This window comes from Cervus elaphus, chromosome 24 (assembly GCF_910594005.1).
Source record: "Cervus elaphus chromosome 24, mCerEla1.1, whole genome shotgun sequence".
NCBI lineage: Eukaryota > Metazoa > Chordata > Mammalia > Artiodactyla > Cervidae > Cervus > Cervus elaphus.
Window position 1 is genome coordinate 20,430,778 of NC_057838.1, and position 14,183 is coordinate 20,444,960.

The window sequence follows — 14,183 nt, forward strand, 5'->3', positions numbered from 1 at the left end:
GTGAGTTTGGGGACTAGGTCTTTATTTTTCTGTACTCTCTTAATGCTGGCATGGTTTAACGATTAAAGCAGTCTGACCACGATATTGTGGTCGAGTTTGCAGGGGAGCAGGGGCTCTGTCCACCTAGACTATCCTGTCACTGGAGTCCTTAGCATCAGCCATGCGAGACCCTGCTCACTGTTAGGACCCTCAACTCCAGGATGGCTCGTGTCCCTTTTATCACATTATTACAAAAATTAAAAGTCATTTCATTAATATGTTATCAAATTAACAATCTAGTTCCCCTACTGTTCATAATGATTTTCCTTCCTTCTATACCGGACTTGGGGAGGTAAGATGCTGGTTTTGCAAGAAAAAGTTATCTATATTTTTATTGGAATCTGTAATCTCTAAAGATGCTCTTGAAAAGATGTAAAAATTACTGCCCCTGTGGCTATTTTTGGTATTGTCTCACTTATGCTCTCAAGCTGAGAGGTTTAGAAAGGAACAGTGGAAAATACACTGGAAATCAGAAGCTGTTGTTGTTTGGTTGCTAAGTGGTGTCTGACTCTTGCGACTCCATGGACTGTAGCCCACCAGGTTCCTCTGTCCATGGGATTTCCCAGGCAAGAATACTGGAGTGGGTTACCATTTCCTACTCCGGGGGGTCTTCCTGACCCAAGGATCAAACCCATGTTTCCTGCACTGGCAGGCAGGTTCTTTACCACTGAGCCACCAGGGAAGCCCCTGGGAAGTCAGAAGACCAAGGGCTAATTTTGGCTGTAATAGCTTAAGGATATCAATTTTATCTTTTGTAAAAATTGGTATGCTGCCGGCCTTATTTGGCTCAGAAGGTGGATAACTAAACTAAATATTATGTAGTTGTTTTTTTTTTTTTTTAAGGCTTCAGTAAGATGCTACAGATGTACCACTCAAACACCAGCTGGATTTTTTAAAACTGGATTAAAAATCCAGGTAGATTTAAAAGTTATGGCACATAATACTATAAGATTCAGTCATAGCTTCTGAAAGGTGAATAACCCAGATGGTTTTGATTTCTTCATAGCATCACCAAGATTTTCTTATTGTCATGTATGTGAAATGTGGTGTTTCACTTGCTTTTAGCTGCATTTCCCTAAAGATGAATGAGGCTGAGAATCTTTTCATGTGCTTATTGGCAATTTGTATATCTTCTGTGAAGAAGTGTCAACTGATCTGCTCATTTAAAAACCGAGTTATTTATCTTTTGATTGTTGAGGTATAAGAGTTCTTCATATATTATGGTTGTTACCAGACATGATTTGCAAAAATGTTCTCCTATGTTGTGGGCTGTCTTTTTACTTTCTTGAGAGTGTCCTTTGAAGCACAAAGGTTTTTAATTTTGATAAAAGTTCAATTTACACTTTTTCGCTTGTTATCTCTGCTTTTGGCATTATGTCTAAGAAACTACTGTCTAATCCAAGGTAACAAAGTTTGATACCTATGTTTTCTTCTGGGAGTTTTACAGTTTTGGTTCTTATGCTAAGCTTTAATCTATTCTGTCTCATTGCTGTTTTAACCTTCTTTTTTTTGACTTGTCTTTTGCTTATGTCTTAGAGACACCTAATGCTCTCTCTTAGAATTGCAGTCCCTATTTGAAACTGGCTTTTCTAATTATTTCTAAGATTTTAATAAAAGTCCTTATGATTGTCTGATCAATGCCACTGGTTATGGTGGGGATATCCCAACAATGAAGTAATGAGATAGGTTTACAGTACTTTTTAAGGAAAGCTGTCCACAGTGTTTTATTGAATAAACTCTTAACAGATACCCAGCTCTTAAAGGCAATTTACCACTTTAAAATAACAATGATTCTTATTTCCATTAGTTACTAAAAAAAACAAATCCTATCAGTAAATGGAAAGTGATGTTAAGACTGGGAAACTCTAAGTGGAAATCTAAAAGTGAATGAAAGGAGAAAATGAAATCAGATAAATTATATCCAGGAGTTAGCCTATTTTGGATAAAATGCCATGATATCAACATAACTAATTTAACAGAAAAGAACATATTTTTGCCTTTCAATCAGATACTACTGTGAACATGAAGTGGTCATTAAGAAAACACTTGCTAAGGGCACTTTCCGAACACATTTATGTGTTTCATACAATAATATCAAAAGTATTGAGAACAAAATAATTTATTTGTTAGATAACTCACCTCCTTATGAGGGTCTTTATGTGCTTCCAGTGTTTTCATGACAGTCAATTCTGCATAGTTTTTAAATCTTGCTGGTTGATGCCTTAGGATTTCTCTTAAAACTTTCAATGCCAAAGCCCTGATTGTAGGCTGAAAAGAAACATTTTAATGTTGTAATGCAAGAAAAGTTATGACCAACCTAGACAGCATATTAAAAAGCAGAGACATTACTTTCCCACAAAGGTCTGTCTAGTCAAAGCTATGGTTTTTCCAGTAGTCATGGATGGATGTGAGAGCTGGACTATGAAGAAAGCTGAGCGCCAAGAATTGATACTTTTGAACTGTGGTGTTGGAGAAGACTCTTGAGAGTCCCTCAGACTGAAAGGAGATCCAACCAGTCCATCTTAAAGGAAATCAGTCCTGAATATTCATTGGAAGGACTGATGCTGAAGCTTAAACTCCAATATTTTGGCCACGTGATCGAAGAGCTGACTCACTGGAAAAGACCCTGATGCTGGGGAAGACTGAAGGTGGGAGAAGAAGGGGACGACAGAGGATGAGATGGTTGGATGGCATCAGACTCAATGGACATGAGTTTGAGTGGACTCTGGCAGTTGGTGATGGATAGGGAGGCTTGGCGTGCTGCAGTCCATGGGGTTGCAAAGAGTCACACATGACTCAGTGACTGAACTGAATGCAAGGGTCTTAATAAAGGTTGAGGGAACTGTAGAGAACTGCATAAAATATGTGGTATATTACATAATCAAGCTTTCACATCTCCAGCTGAAAACTTACACTTCTCAAAGAAATAAAGAACCACTAGTTCTATTTAAAAAAAATTTTACTTCTGAACAACTGATTCAAATATGCAAAAAAAGTTGCACATTTGAATAAAAATTTATGTCAGCAATGTTTTATTTTTCCTGCGGTCAATTGCTCAAAATCATTGATCTACTTGGTTGAGAAGAAAAAGTATTTTATGGTGAAAATTTCATGCCGACTGAAGCAGCAGCAAAGACTCATTTCCCCAATTGCCAAATATGTGTAGTGTTTGATTAATAGGCAATGACAGGCAACCCAAGACACAAAAATAGGCTATTGTTTACATGCTCTGCCACTTACCTCTTTATCCCCAAGGGTTTCAAGCAATAAAAGTAATATTGTTTTGAAGTGTTCATCCCAAACACTGAAAGATTCTTCCTGTGTCAGTTTCATGAGTTCATACAGGGCGATTTTTCTTTCTTCTACCCGTTCATTATGGTTAGACAACTCCTTCAACAACTCTGCAACCAGGTCAGAATGGTCTAGGGAAAGATCTGTCATAAGGACATGATGTTAATTCTTTGACTTTAGAGGGCAACTTTCACAAGGATAGGGATAACTTTATAACATCATGAGACACAGACAGAAAGTTAGTTATAAAAACAGCAATGAAAAATGACCAAGATTCTTTTCCATTTGTCATCCCCAAAACCTCAACGCTAGCTTAAAATTGTTTCTGATAAAAATTCATGACAGAACTGTACAATGAACCCCCATGTATAACAAAACCTCAGTTGCATAACGAACCCCCATCACCAGACTTAAAAATTAAGATTTTCACATTCTCACATCATCTTTGCCCCCACCCCCACTTAGTTTTCTCCAGTATTTCTAGCAAATCCCAAACGTGTCATTTCATCCTTACTCACTTCAGCATGCATGTTTATGTTGTCATGCCAAGGGGCTCACAGGGTTTGGGCACTCCATTTTTAGCGATACCAATAGTGATCCCTGGATTTAACTAGTAACAACTTGATCCCACCACTGGGAAGTTCTCTGTCAATCATCTTTGAACTAAAGATTTCACTCACTGATGTGGCTAAATTACTTTATTGGGAGTTAAAAATGTGTTGGGATTTTTCTGAGAGTGAGTTTGTCAACTAGTGCTATTTTGATTACCCTGAAAAGGAGTTTAATATTTCCCCTTAAATTTCAGAGTCAAGAGTTTGGGCCCAGTGGTTATCAGAGAGTATTCATTTGTTTCTGTTTTTTAAAAGTGTAATTATGAACTCATTAATTTTATGAATGTTAAAGGGCACGCTGCTGATTTTTCAACAGTCATCAGATAATGCTTTGAGTCATCTTTGTAGGAAAGACGATTCAATCCAAAAGTTCACTTCAGAACATTACAGAACACCAGAATTCTTCCTAAATTCTTTTGATGATAAAATACATGTTAAATTCAGGTTTTAAGGGACTTGGACAGGAATTTGCGTGAGCAGAGCTTGTGCCACAGACTCCTTTTCCTTCTAACCTCATCTCTGGAATAAAATAACCACAGACCATGGTGCCTGAGCCTAAAAGGTCCACCTGGGGTCACTGCCTCTCCAGGAAAGACGGCTGTCAGTGTGGAGCTGTATGCTCTGTGGCTCTGCTCGGCAAGAGCGTTCTGGTCTTCAGGAGAGGGTCATAGCCAACAAAAGGAAAGGTTCAAGAGGAAAGTGCACGTTTCCCAAAAGTGAACCTGGAGGTTGTAGTTTGCCAGATGGCTCACTACTGGTCCATAAAAATACACACTACTGTGCACATCCTGCTGGCTGAATAGCCACGGACCTAGAGATACCAACGACCTGACATTACAGAGCTCAGGGAATCAACGACTACAGAAAGAAAAGCTGTATTTCACTTAAGAGGATTCAGAAATCTGAAGAAAGAAAACCAAGTTGACCTACCAGAACAGATGAATTTTTCCCCCCCTTTTGGCTGTACCCCATGGCATGGAAACCTCAGTGTTCAACCAGGCATTGAACCCATGGCCCCACCTAGCATTGGAAGCACCGAGTCTTGACCACTGAACCTCCACAGAAGTTCCCAGATGACTTCTATTGGAATAAAACTAACAATGATAGGGAAGGGAAACTGAACCAAATAAAATGACAACACTTACTGACTATAAAAAAGGAAATGTGTTACGACAACTTTTGTGGAACTATAATAAGAACACTAAGAACCTCTGATCCCCAAACACTCATATATGACAGCACAAAATGTGACTATTGAAATTATAACTTGAGGTAATCTGGAAAGAATGAGTACTGAGGAGAACCAAATTAGGATTTTGGAAAATTAAGAAGAATTTTTAAGAAATGCAGAGCAAAATCATGAAAGATAAGAAATTTCAGTTTAAAGATCTTAATTTGGAGAATAAAAATAAACTTATAATAAATTCATCTGTTATAGACCAACAATAGAACAATGTTGCTGGTTTAACAAGAACTACTGCAGCAGGATAAATACATCTCTACAAACTCCTCAAGAATCACTCCTGAGAAGTTACATTATCAGACTTTCAAAGATGTCAGAAAATCATTCTGATTAAGAGTGTATTTTATTTCAGCTGAATAAAGGGAAATCTCAAGAAAATGCTTTGTTTCAAAGGAATTCAGTTCTCTTCTTCATGAATATAGGCTTTGTAATTACTCTAGAAGATAATTAGAAACAACTTGTCATATATAATGATCTGGACAGATGACTGACAGGAAAATAATTTCTGCCAAAGAAAGCACAAATTATTTGTTGATAAAGTATAGTCAATTGTATTTCCTCTTCTAACACAGAGAGGCATTGTGGCTCTGTGAAAAGAACAGAGGCTCGGGAGTCTCACCAAGCCTCTCTCTCTCTCAGCCTTTGTGGGACAGGAGCACACTCTTAATTACTGTGGAGGCTGGGTTTTCTTGATCAGTAGAACGGGAAGACGGCACCCGCCTCCTAGGGTCAGAATGAGAATCTGGGTTTAAAACATGAGTTTCTCTTGAATAACAGTATTATCCTCATCAGAGATAGTATATATTCTGGAATATTACAGTCCCTGATGAATTTTACAAAGGTCATAATTAGAAGTGGCTATGAGTGGGTTTGACTTGTTATTTTGATAAATCTATCACTAATGTATGTATCTGTCTGTGACATGTACAGAAACATCTGAGTAAGAGAGATACTTAATAAGAGTATCTCAGAGTTTTAAAACAAACTTTCTTTCGTAGAAACTCCCACTTGAAGAAAACAGTAATCTCCTAACAAAGGTCCATCTAGTCAAGGCTATGGTTTTTCCAGTGGTCATGTTTGGATGTGAGAGTTGGACTATAAAGAAAGCTGAGTGCAGAAGAATTGATGCTTTTGAACTGTGGTGTTGGAGAAGACTCTTGAGAGTCCCTTGGACTGCAAGGAGATCCATCCCGTCCATCCTAAAGGAGATCAGTCCTGGGTGTTCTTTGGAAGGACTGATGTTGAAGCTGAAACTCCAATACTCTGGCCACCTGATGCAAAGAGCTGACTCATTTGAAAAGACCCTGATGCTGGGAAAGATTGAGGGCAGGAGGAGAAGGGGACGACAGTGGATGAGATGGTTGGATGGCATCACCGACTCAATGGACATGGGTTTGGGTGGACTCTGGGAGTTGGTGATGGACAGGGAGGCCTGGTGTGCTGCAGTTCATGAGGTCGCAAAGAGTCAGACACAACTGAGCAACTGAACTGAACTGAACAAAAGTTTTAGATTGTAAAAACCAAAGAAGAGGAGAAACTTTACTTGGGGCCAGGGTATAAAAGAAAAATCAAAACGCAAAATTGAGGTCAATATATTAAACAGGATAATGTTAGCAACATTCACAATAATGTCAAAGTCTTCACCTCAGATTTTAAAAAGAAAACAGACAATAAGTGAAAATAATTGCTGCACAAAGCCTGGAGAAACTATTTTGGTTTAGTAGGAGGCTTATCCATCTTTGAAGAGTGTTTACTCAACATAAAAGGTCTGGCTTATGTTTCAGAAGTCAATCAAGTATTATGCTGTGAAGAAATAATGTTCTCAAGTTCAGAACTATTCAACCCAGTTTAGGTTTCAGCTAATTTCCACAGATATTTTCCTTTAACAAACAGGAAATAGATGATCTTTAGTAAAGGAGAAGAAAATTAGAGTAGGGGTTATCTTGCTATACTGTCACAGTTTTGGCTTTGTGATGTGATATTTGTGATATATCAAGTCTCTTTTAACATGAGAAGCTGGTAAAAACACAATACCTCAATCTCATAAAATGAAGATATTTTTTCATTCATCAAAATTACAGGCCTGGGGACACATTCATGGGCAGAGTAAGGAGGGTTTCCACGTGAGGATGGGAAAGGTAGGGTTTCAGAGTTCAGCCAGAATAAGAAGCGAGTCCCCATGTAGTGGCAACCAGGTGTGATCTGTCAAGAGCCCAAGCAGAAGGGCACTGGGTATCAGTGTCCACGTGGAAAGGGGAGCCCAGCAGGGTGAGGCATGCATGTGTGCAAGTGAGGAGGTGGTGGTAGGGATGGAGAACTGGTTGCACACAGGAGCAGGGATCAGATAAGCAAACACAGTAAAGATAATGGACGTCAGGTTTCTCACAGGGGTTATCAATATGTAAAGAGAGAAACTAAAATTAATCTCATGGTGCTAGACTGGAATTGGAGTTATTGGTACAAACACACAGCTTTTGACAGATACAGAAATAGATATATATCAATGCATACATACTCCTTAGCTCTAGTCACTTAGAGGAAGTATACCAAGTGTCCAAACTTTAGTCTTAAAAGATCATTTCCTATTAAAAGAAACCAAGGATTGATCCTTGGAGAAATGGTTGGTTACAGGACTGAAGTAAAGACAGTGTAAGATTATGCTGTGTCAAAACGTAAGGATGGGGACCTGTTAAAATGACACAAAGCCAGCTTAAATGGGATCCAGGTGGTCAAATCAAGGACCACTTGAGCATCAAAACAAATGATGATAATTAAACATTATAACCCACTATATAATAGGAAATTATGTGTCTATACATAAATTATATGTCTATACTTATAGTTATAAGAAGGTCATGTTGCATTTAGTCTTCACGTCTCCTTCAGTGTTCGGTCTTCTCTTGGCTTTCATGACCGTGGCACTTTTAAAAATTAAAGGCCAGTTATTACGTAGCATTTCCGTCAATTTAGGTTTGTTTGATATTTTCTTACTATCAGATTTAGATTATATGCTCTTGGCATCAGTATCACAGAGGTGATACTGCATCTGTTGACTAACACACGATTTCACTTTGCCCCAAGGTTGGTGATATAACTTTGATCGCTTAATTATGGTGCTGCTCCTAGGCTTCTCCACTGTGGAGTTACCCATTTTGGAATTAGTAGGGTTTTTTTTGGAAAGATACTTTAAAACTGTAAATATCCTGTTTCTGATTTGTTGCTGTTCATTCATTCAGTGTGGTCCAACTTTTTACAACTCCATGGACTGCAGCACTCCAGGCTTCCCTGTCCTTCACCATCTCCCAGAGTTTGCTCAAACTCATGTCCATTGAGTCCATGTTGCCATCCAATCATCGCATCCCCTGCTATTCCCTTCTCCTCCTGCCCTCAATCTTTTCCAGCATCAGGATCTTTTCCAGTGAGTTGGCTCTTCACATCAAGTGGCCAAAATATTGGAGCTTCAGCACCAGTCCTTCCAATGAATATTCAGGGTTGATTTTCTTTAGGGTTGACAGGGTTTGATCCTTCTCAAGAAGAAGGAACTGTATTCACAACTTTTAAGCTTTTGCCTGTTTTGAAATAATACTTAAAAAACAAACAAACAAACAAAACCCTACACACAGACACACAGATGGCAGACGAAGCAAGTCATGTCAGTTGTGACCACTGTGCATAAATAATATAAAAACAATTCAAGTTGTTACAGCTAGGTCTCAATCACCAGGCTGCTGGTATGACTCACGGATCCAAGGACACTTTGCTGCTACGTCCAGTTTATTCACACACTCCTGTTATGCTGCTATTGTGACTAAACCTCAAGAGCATAGTCAACTACATATGACAGACTAAAACAGACCGAAGTGCACAATGGTCACAATTTTATAGATTCTTATGTAATTTAGAGAATTTGGCACATTGTCATAATTTTGCCTTTGTGATATTTGTGATATATTAAGTCACTCAATATGACACGTTGGTAAAAACATGATTTATCGACTGCATTAGTGAAGAAATACAGAAGTGAAGAGATTTTTCTACTCTTCAAAATAACAAAAATTAAAAAAAAAATTGAGAGCTAATTTTTCAGTCTTCCTAACAATTAAAGAAATGCTCATTAGGATATCTATTTTATACCTATCACAATGACAAAACATAAAAACACTTAAACATTCTGGGTTGCTGAGGAAATCAGTACTACTTAAATTTGCCATGTGTTTTGAGTTGGTAACTGGTAGTAACTCTGAAAACTTAAGACTTACATATCCTTTAATTGAGCAATTCTATCTCTAGAACTCTCTTAAAATTATCTGTATGTGTGCACAAAAGTTTATGCAAAAATAAGTTCACTGACAGCAATACTGAGGGAATAAAGGAATACCAGAAACTATTAATACCTAATTATGAAATCATGAGGCAGTGTTGAGAAGGAGACTTGCAAGTTTATCTACATATAGTTACATATTACTAAAGATTACTTAAGCCTTTAGTTCAAAAAAGAAGTAATGAATCACATAATTTACAGAGGAAATATGCAATTCCTTACTATTAAAAACAAAGAAAATATTATTTGCACTGTTTTACACTTTATAATCAGTTTCTATATATCTTATCCAAACCTCACAGCATACTATGATCAGAAGGGCAGGTAAGACGGCATCTCCAACCATGACAGGTGAAGTTCAGGAAGGTCAACCAACCTTCCAGGTGATGCAGCTTATTTAGTAAGTGTTAAGAGCTTAGACCCAGACTTCCCTGGTGGCTCAGATGGTAAAGAATCTGCCTGCAACGCAGGAGACCTGGGTTCAATCCCTGGGTTGGGAAGATCCCCTGGAGAAGGAAATGGCAACCCACTCCAGTATTCTTGTCTGGAGAATTCCATGGACAGAGGAGCCTGGTGGGCTACAGTCCACGGGGTCGCAAAGAGTCAGACACGACTGAGCGTCTAACATACACACACACAGAGCTTAGACCTAAGCCAATTCCAGATCTTAATTGTACCTTTTCCCATATTCAATCCTTGAATTAAAGAGTTTGTAACTTCACACTAAAGAATGGGTATCCCTTTAAAGGGTTTTGTCACTCTGTATAAAAATTAATAACTAAATGAAAATGTAACTGGTTTCAGTTGTTCCTGGGAAAACTAAAGTTTTCTTGATTTCAAAGATGATCTTAGGATGATTAATCCATCTTTTATTCTGGAGAAGAAAACTACTAAACCAACAGAAATGAGCTCCTAGAAGATGGCAGAGAACATTCTCACTCTCAAAGAGCCTTACTTTTTAGAGAATTACACAAAAAGAACATGTATCTTCTTTTGCATCACTGATTACCAGTCCTCTGAACACGGACAGGACATACCATCAGGAAACTGGTCAGCATCATCATCAAACATGGCCTCCTTGAGGGCAGACTTGTTGAAGGGACTGATGCTGTCTGAATAGTTATACGGATTATAGTCTCGGGAGCGTGGAGAGGAGTGCGCAGGCATCGAGTGGAGCAGTGAAGCCTTATTATCAAGGGCTGTCTGGCTTGAGTCAGTAGCATCACCTCCTGCTCTTGGGTCAGACATCCCAGGACCACCACATATCTATTAATGGGAAGAAGAAGGCACAGCAAATTAAATCATTTCAAATATCTGTTTGAAAGTCTAAAGAGGTACTTCCCTACTGCTTGAAAGTCTATTTTGAAAAGATAACAAAAACCAGCTGAAAAAAATTAAGTAATGAAATGCACATGATGATGAGCTAAAACTTGCGTTCACAAAGTCAGTTTACTAGAAAAGATGTAAGGAAACCACAGCTGCAAGGGTGAATAAGAATCATGAAAGAACGCTGTCTCTAATGATTCCTACAGTTTCCTTATCAAGGACAGGACCAAATATATACAGTGCATTAGCAATGCCAGTAAAAGATCCAAAACAGCTTTCATTAGAAACACAGAACTAAAAGCTCCCAGATTTCATTAAGGTTATAAATTCCATAATGACAGTATATTAATACAGTATAAGAAAACAAAATTTTAAAAGGCCTGCTTAAGGAAAAAAAGGCCACAGAGGACAGCATAACTTTTGGAAGGCTGCATGATGGAGTTTGGGCACATTAACATAACCTATCAAAATACCAGTTACCACCATCAACATCACTGTTACCACCATCTACTGAGCAACCATGTGCTATGCCAGTAGCAAGGTGTTTTACAAATATTCTTTAAATATTTACTGTACATGGAATACTGTACGTATTCCATGCCAGGCACCATTACTGGTATTGAGAATATATTAGTTAACAAATGAGAGAATGCTGTCTATCCTCACGAAGCTGACATTGTAGTTGAGGGACAGAGACATTAGGAAAACGTAATGAGTGAGTTACGTAGGAGGTGAATCTCCCATGGCAGGCGAGTGCAGCATTAAAGGGATCTGAGGGCCAAAGCTGCAGATGAGTCAGCGTGGCTGGAGCAAGACTCACTGGGAAGCCACTGCAGCAAAGAGCTGGGGGAAACAAGGAAACTGGCCGTGGGTATCTGGAATAAGAATGTTTAGGGCAGAGGGGGCAGCCAAGACAAAGGCACTAAGGCAAAAAGCATGCCCTGTACGTTCAAGGAACAGCAAGGAGGCGTGTGGCCAGAGCAGAAGAGAGCAGTAGGGGATGAGGCTGGAGAGGTAACAAGGGAAAAAATTCTACTGTGTAGACTGCGGCTTGCATTTGAAGAGAGACTAAACAGATCTCCTGATGGACTGAGTAGGGAGGATGAGAAACGGAGACAAGATGAGGACAACTGTTCTGTCCAAGGTTTTTGGCTAAGCAACTAGCACTGTATCAAGTGAGAGAGAAAAGAACAGTTTGGGGTAAAGATCTGGAGTTCAAACAGGAAGCTAGATGTATGAAATCTGGAACTCAGAAGAGAGGTCTGGGCTGGATGGAATCACATGATTTATTATATGCATAATAATTTTTAAGGTATGCAGTAACATCCCTATTTTCCTTAGGCAGACATAAGGTTTACAAATGATAATCTGACTAGTGAGTACATGGCAAACTTACTCACTCCTGCCAAAATCCACTACTTGACACTGCCCCTGCTACTCTAGGAGGGAAGTCTCAATCATGCAGTGATGCTCCCTAACCTCTTAATGCTATCACACTCAACTTGTGAGGCAGGGAACCTCAAATACCAGTAGTAAGCAGGGGTTTGGCATTCTGTTTACTAGGCCCATCTGCTATGTAGGCACGGGGAGAAAAACAATAGCAGGAAAGACGTCAGGAGGCAGAGGAGGGAGCCCTTTAGAGATCTGCTAAAGTACTGCAGTGTTCTACAATTGTGCAAACACTGAGAAACCACAGATTCCACAGGAAACGGTGGGATAGCTTGTTCTTAGAAAAGTCTAAGATGTCAGAGAAAAGTCGAAGAAAAAGTAGAGTAAAAAAATCAACAGCTCTTTATATAGTGGCAGAAATAACAAACTGAACAATAATATTCACAAATGTTAGAAAGATGGGTCATAACATTCTTAACTGGCACCACATAAACTGGTGAAAATATCACCACACTGAACAGGAATTTTAAAGAGCCTGAACACTTTATTTTGTCCTACAAGAGCCATGGGATCTGGCCGATGTTCTAGGCCTCCGCTCTTTCATGACGCACATGCTTTCATAACTATACTGGCTTTCATCCTGGTTCCCAGTGGGACAAAGCCTGCTCACATCTAAGTGTCTCTGTGCCTGCTATTTCCTTAATGGAATTCTCCTCTCCTAGACCTTGTATGGCTCGATTAGGGTCTCAATGCAAATGTCATCTTTCCTATAGCATTAATCTCTATCCAAAACTCCACAAGGAACTTGAAGGCAGCATCTGTGCCTTGTAAATCTAAGACTCTGTTAGAACAGAGCCTGGAGTATGGTAGGTACTCAATAAATACTGAGTAATTGACTCCTGGAAGTTTATATCTGAAAGTGACAGAAAGCAAAGTTTAAAAACAAAATTAAAAACTCTTAATGAAAACATGTGCAATGTAAGAATATTCAAATACTCACTGAATCGCCATCATCTTTTTTAGAATCTCTTTTCAATGGTTCATTCATATCTTCTTGACTACGAAAGCTGAAATTCTGAATTGCTTCAGTGACACCTCTAAGAGAGCTATAAATATCTTCAGAGTTCATATTTTCTGTGTCATAATCAAAAGCACTATGAAAAAGACAACAATTAATTTTTGTTTATGTGTAGTTTTAAAATACAAATACATCTGAGGAAATGGCACAGGATATTTATAAAGACAGAGTTAGAGAATGTATATGTTCTAAAGCATAATTAGCAAAACAAAACCTGACAGCTACAAATGGCTAAAGAGCATGTTCCCCTGTTTGCTGATCAAGGGCAGTTTATAGTGACTCTAGAAGGCACACAGCCCTTAGCAACTGGTTTTTCTTTTCACCTTAAGAACTTTTTTTACATTTTTAAATAGCTGAGAAAAAAATCAAAACACATCTCACGACACAGGAAAATTATATGAAACTCAAATTGTGTGTGTGTGTGCATGCTCAGTTGTGCCCAACTCTTTGCAACCTCATGGACTGTAGCTTGCCAGGCTCCTCTGCCCATGGAATTTTCCAGGCAAGAATACTGGGATGGATTGCCATTTCCTCCTCCAGGGGATCTTCCCGAAATTGTTTCGGAACATAGCAAGGCTGATTTATTTAGCTATTGTCTATGGTTATTTCACACTACAACAGCAGAGTTGAATAGACCTGACAATGACCACCCTGCCTGCAAAGCCTAAAATATTTACCATATGACTCTTTACAGAGTTTGCTAACCCCTGTGGGTTAAGTCACAATAATGGTAATGCTGGAAGAGGAGAGAGATACATTTTACACAAATATGTAAGACGATTGAGAATTTTTAACATAGAATATAAGTTTTACTGATATGAATTCTTTTTTTTTTTGCCACATCATGAGGCATGCAGGATCTTACTTCCCTGACCCCAGGGATAG

General features: G+C 38.7%; 1 protein-coding gene across 39 annotated transcripts in view; it reads right to left on the bottom strand.

The window, feature by feature from the left end:
• Positions 1-14,183, bottom strand: part of CLASP2 (cytoplasmic linker associated protein 2) — a 170,874-nt gene that overhangs the window by 5,375 nt on the left and 151,316 nt on the right. For all 39 annotated transcript variants that reach the window (XM_043886914.1, XM_043886912.1, XM_043886905.1 and 36 more), the window contains 4 exons: positions 13,221-13,374; positions 10,543-10,771; positions 3,280-3,473; positions 2,179-2,307 (listed from right to left, as the gene is read on the bottom strand). In XM_043886914.1, the coding sequence (XP_043742849.1) occupies positions 2,179-2,307; positions 3,280-3,473; positions 10,543-10,771; positions 13,221-13,374 (706 nt within the window). The remainder of the gene's footprint in view (positions 1-2,178; positions 2,308-3,279; positions 3,474-10,542; positions 10,772-13,220; positions 13,375-14,183) is intronic.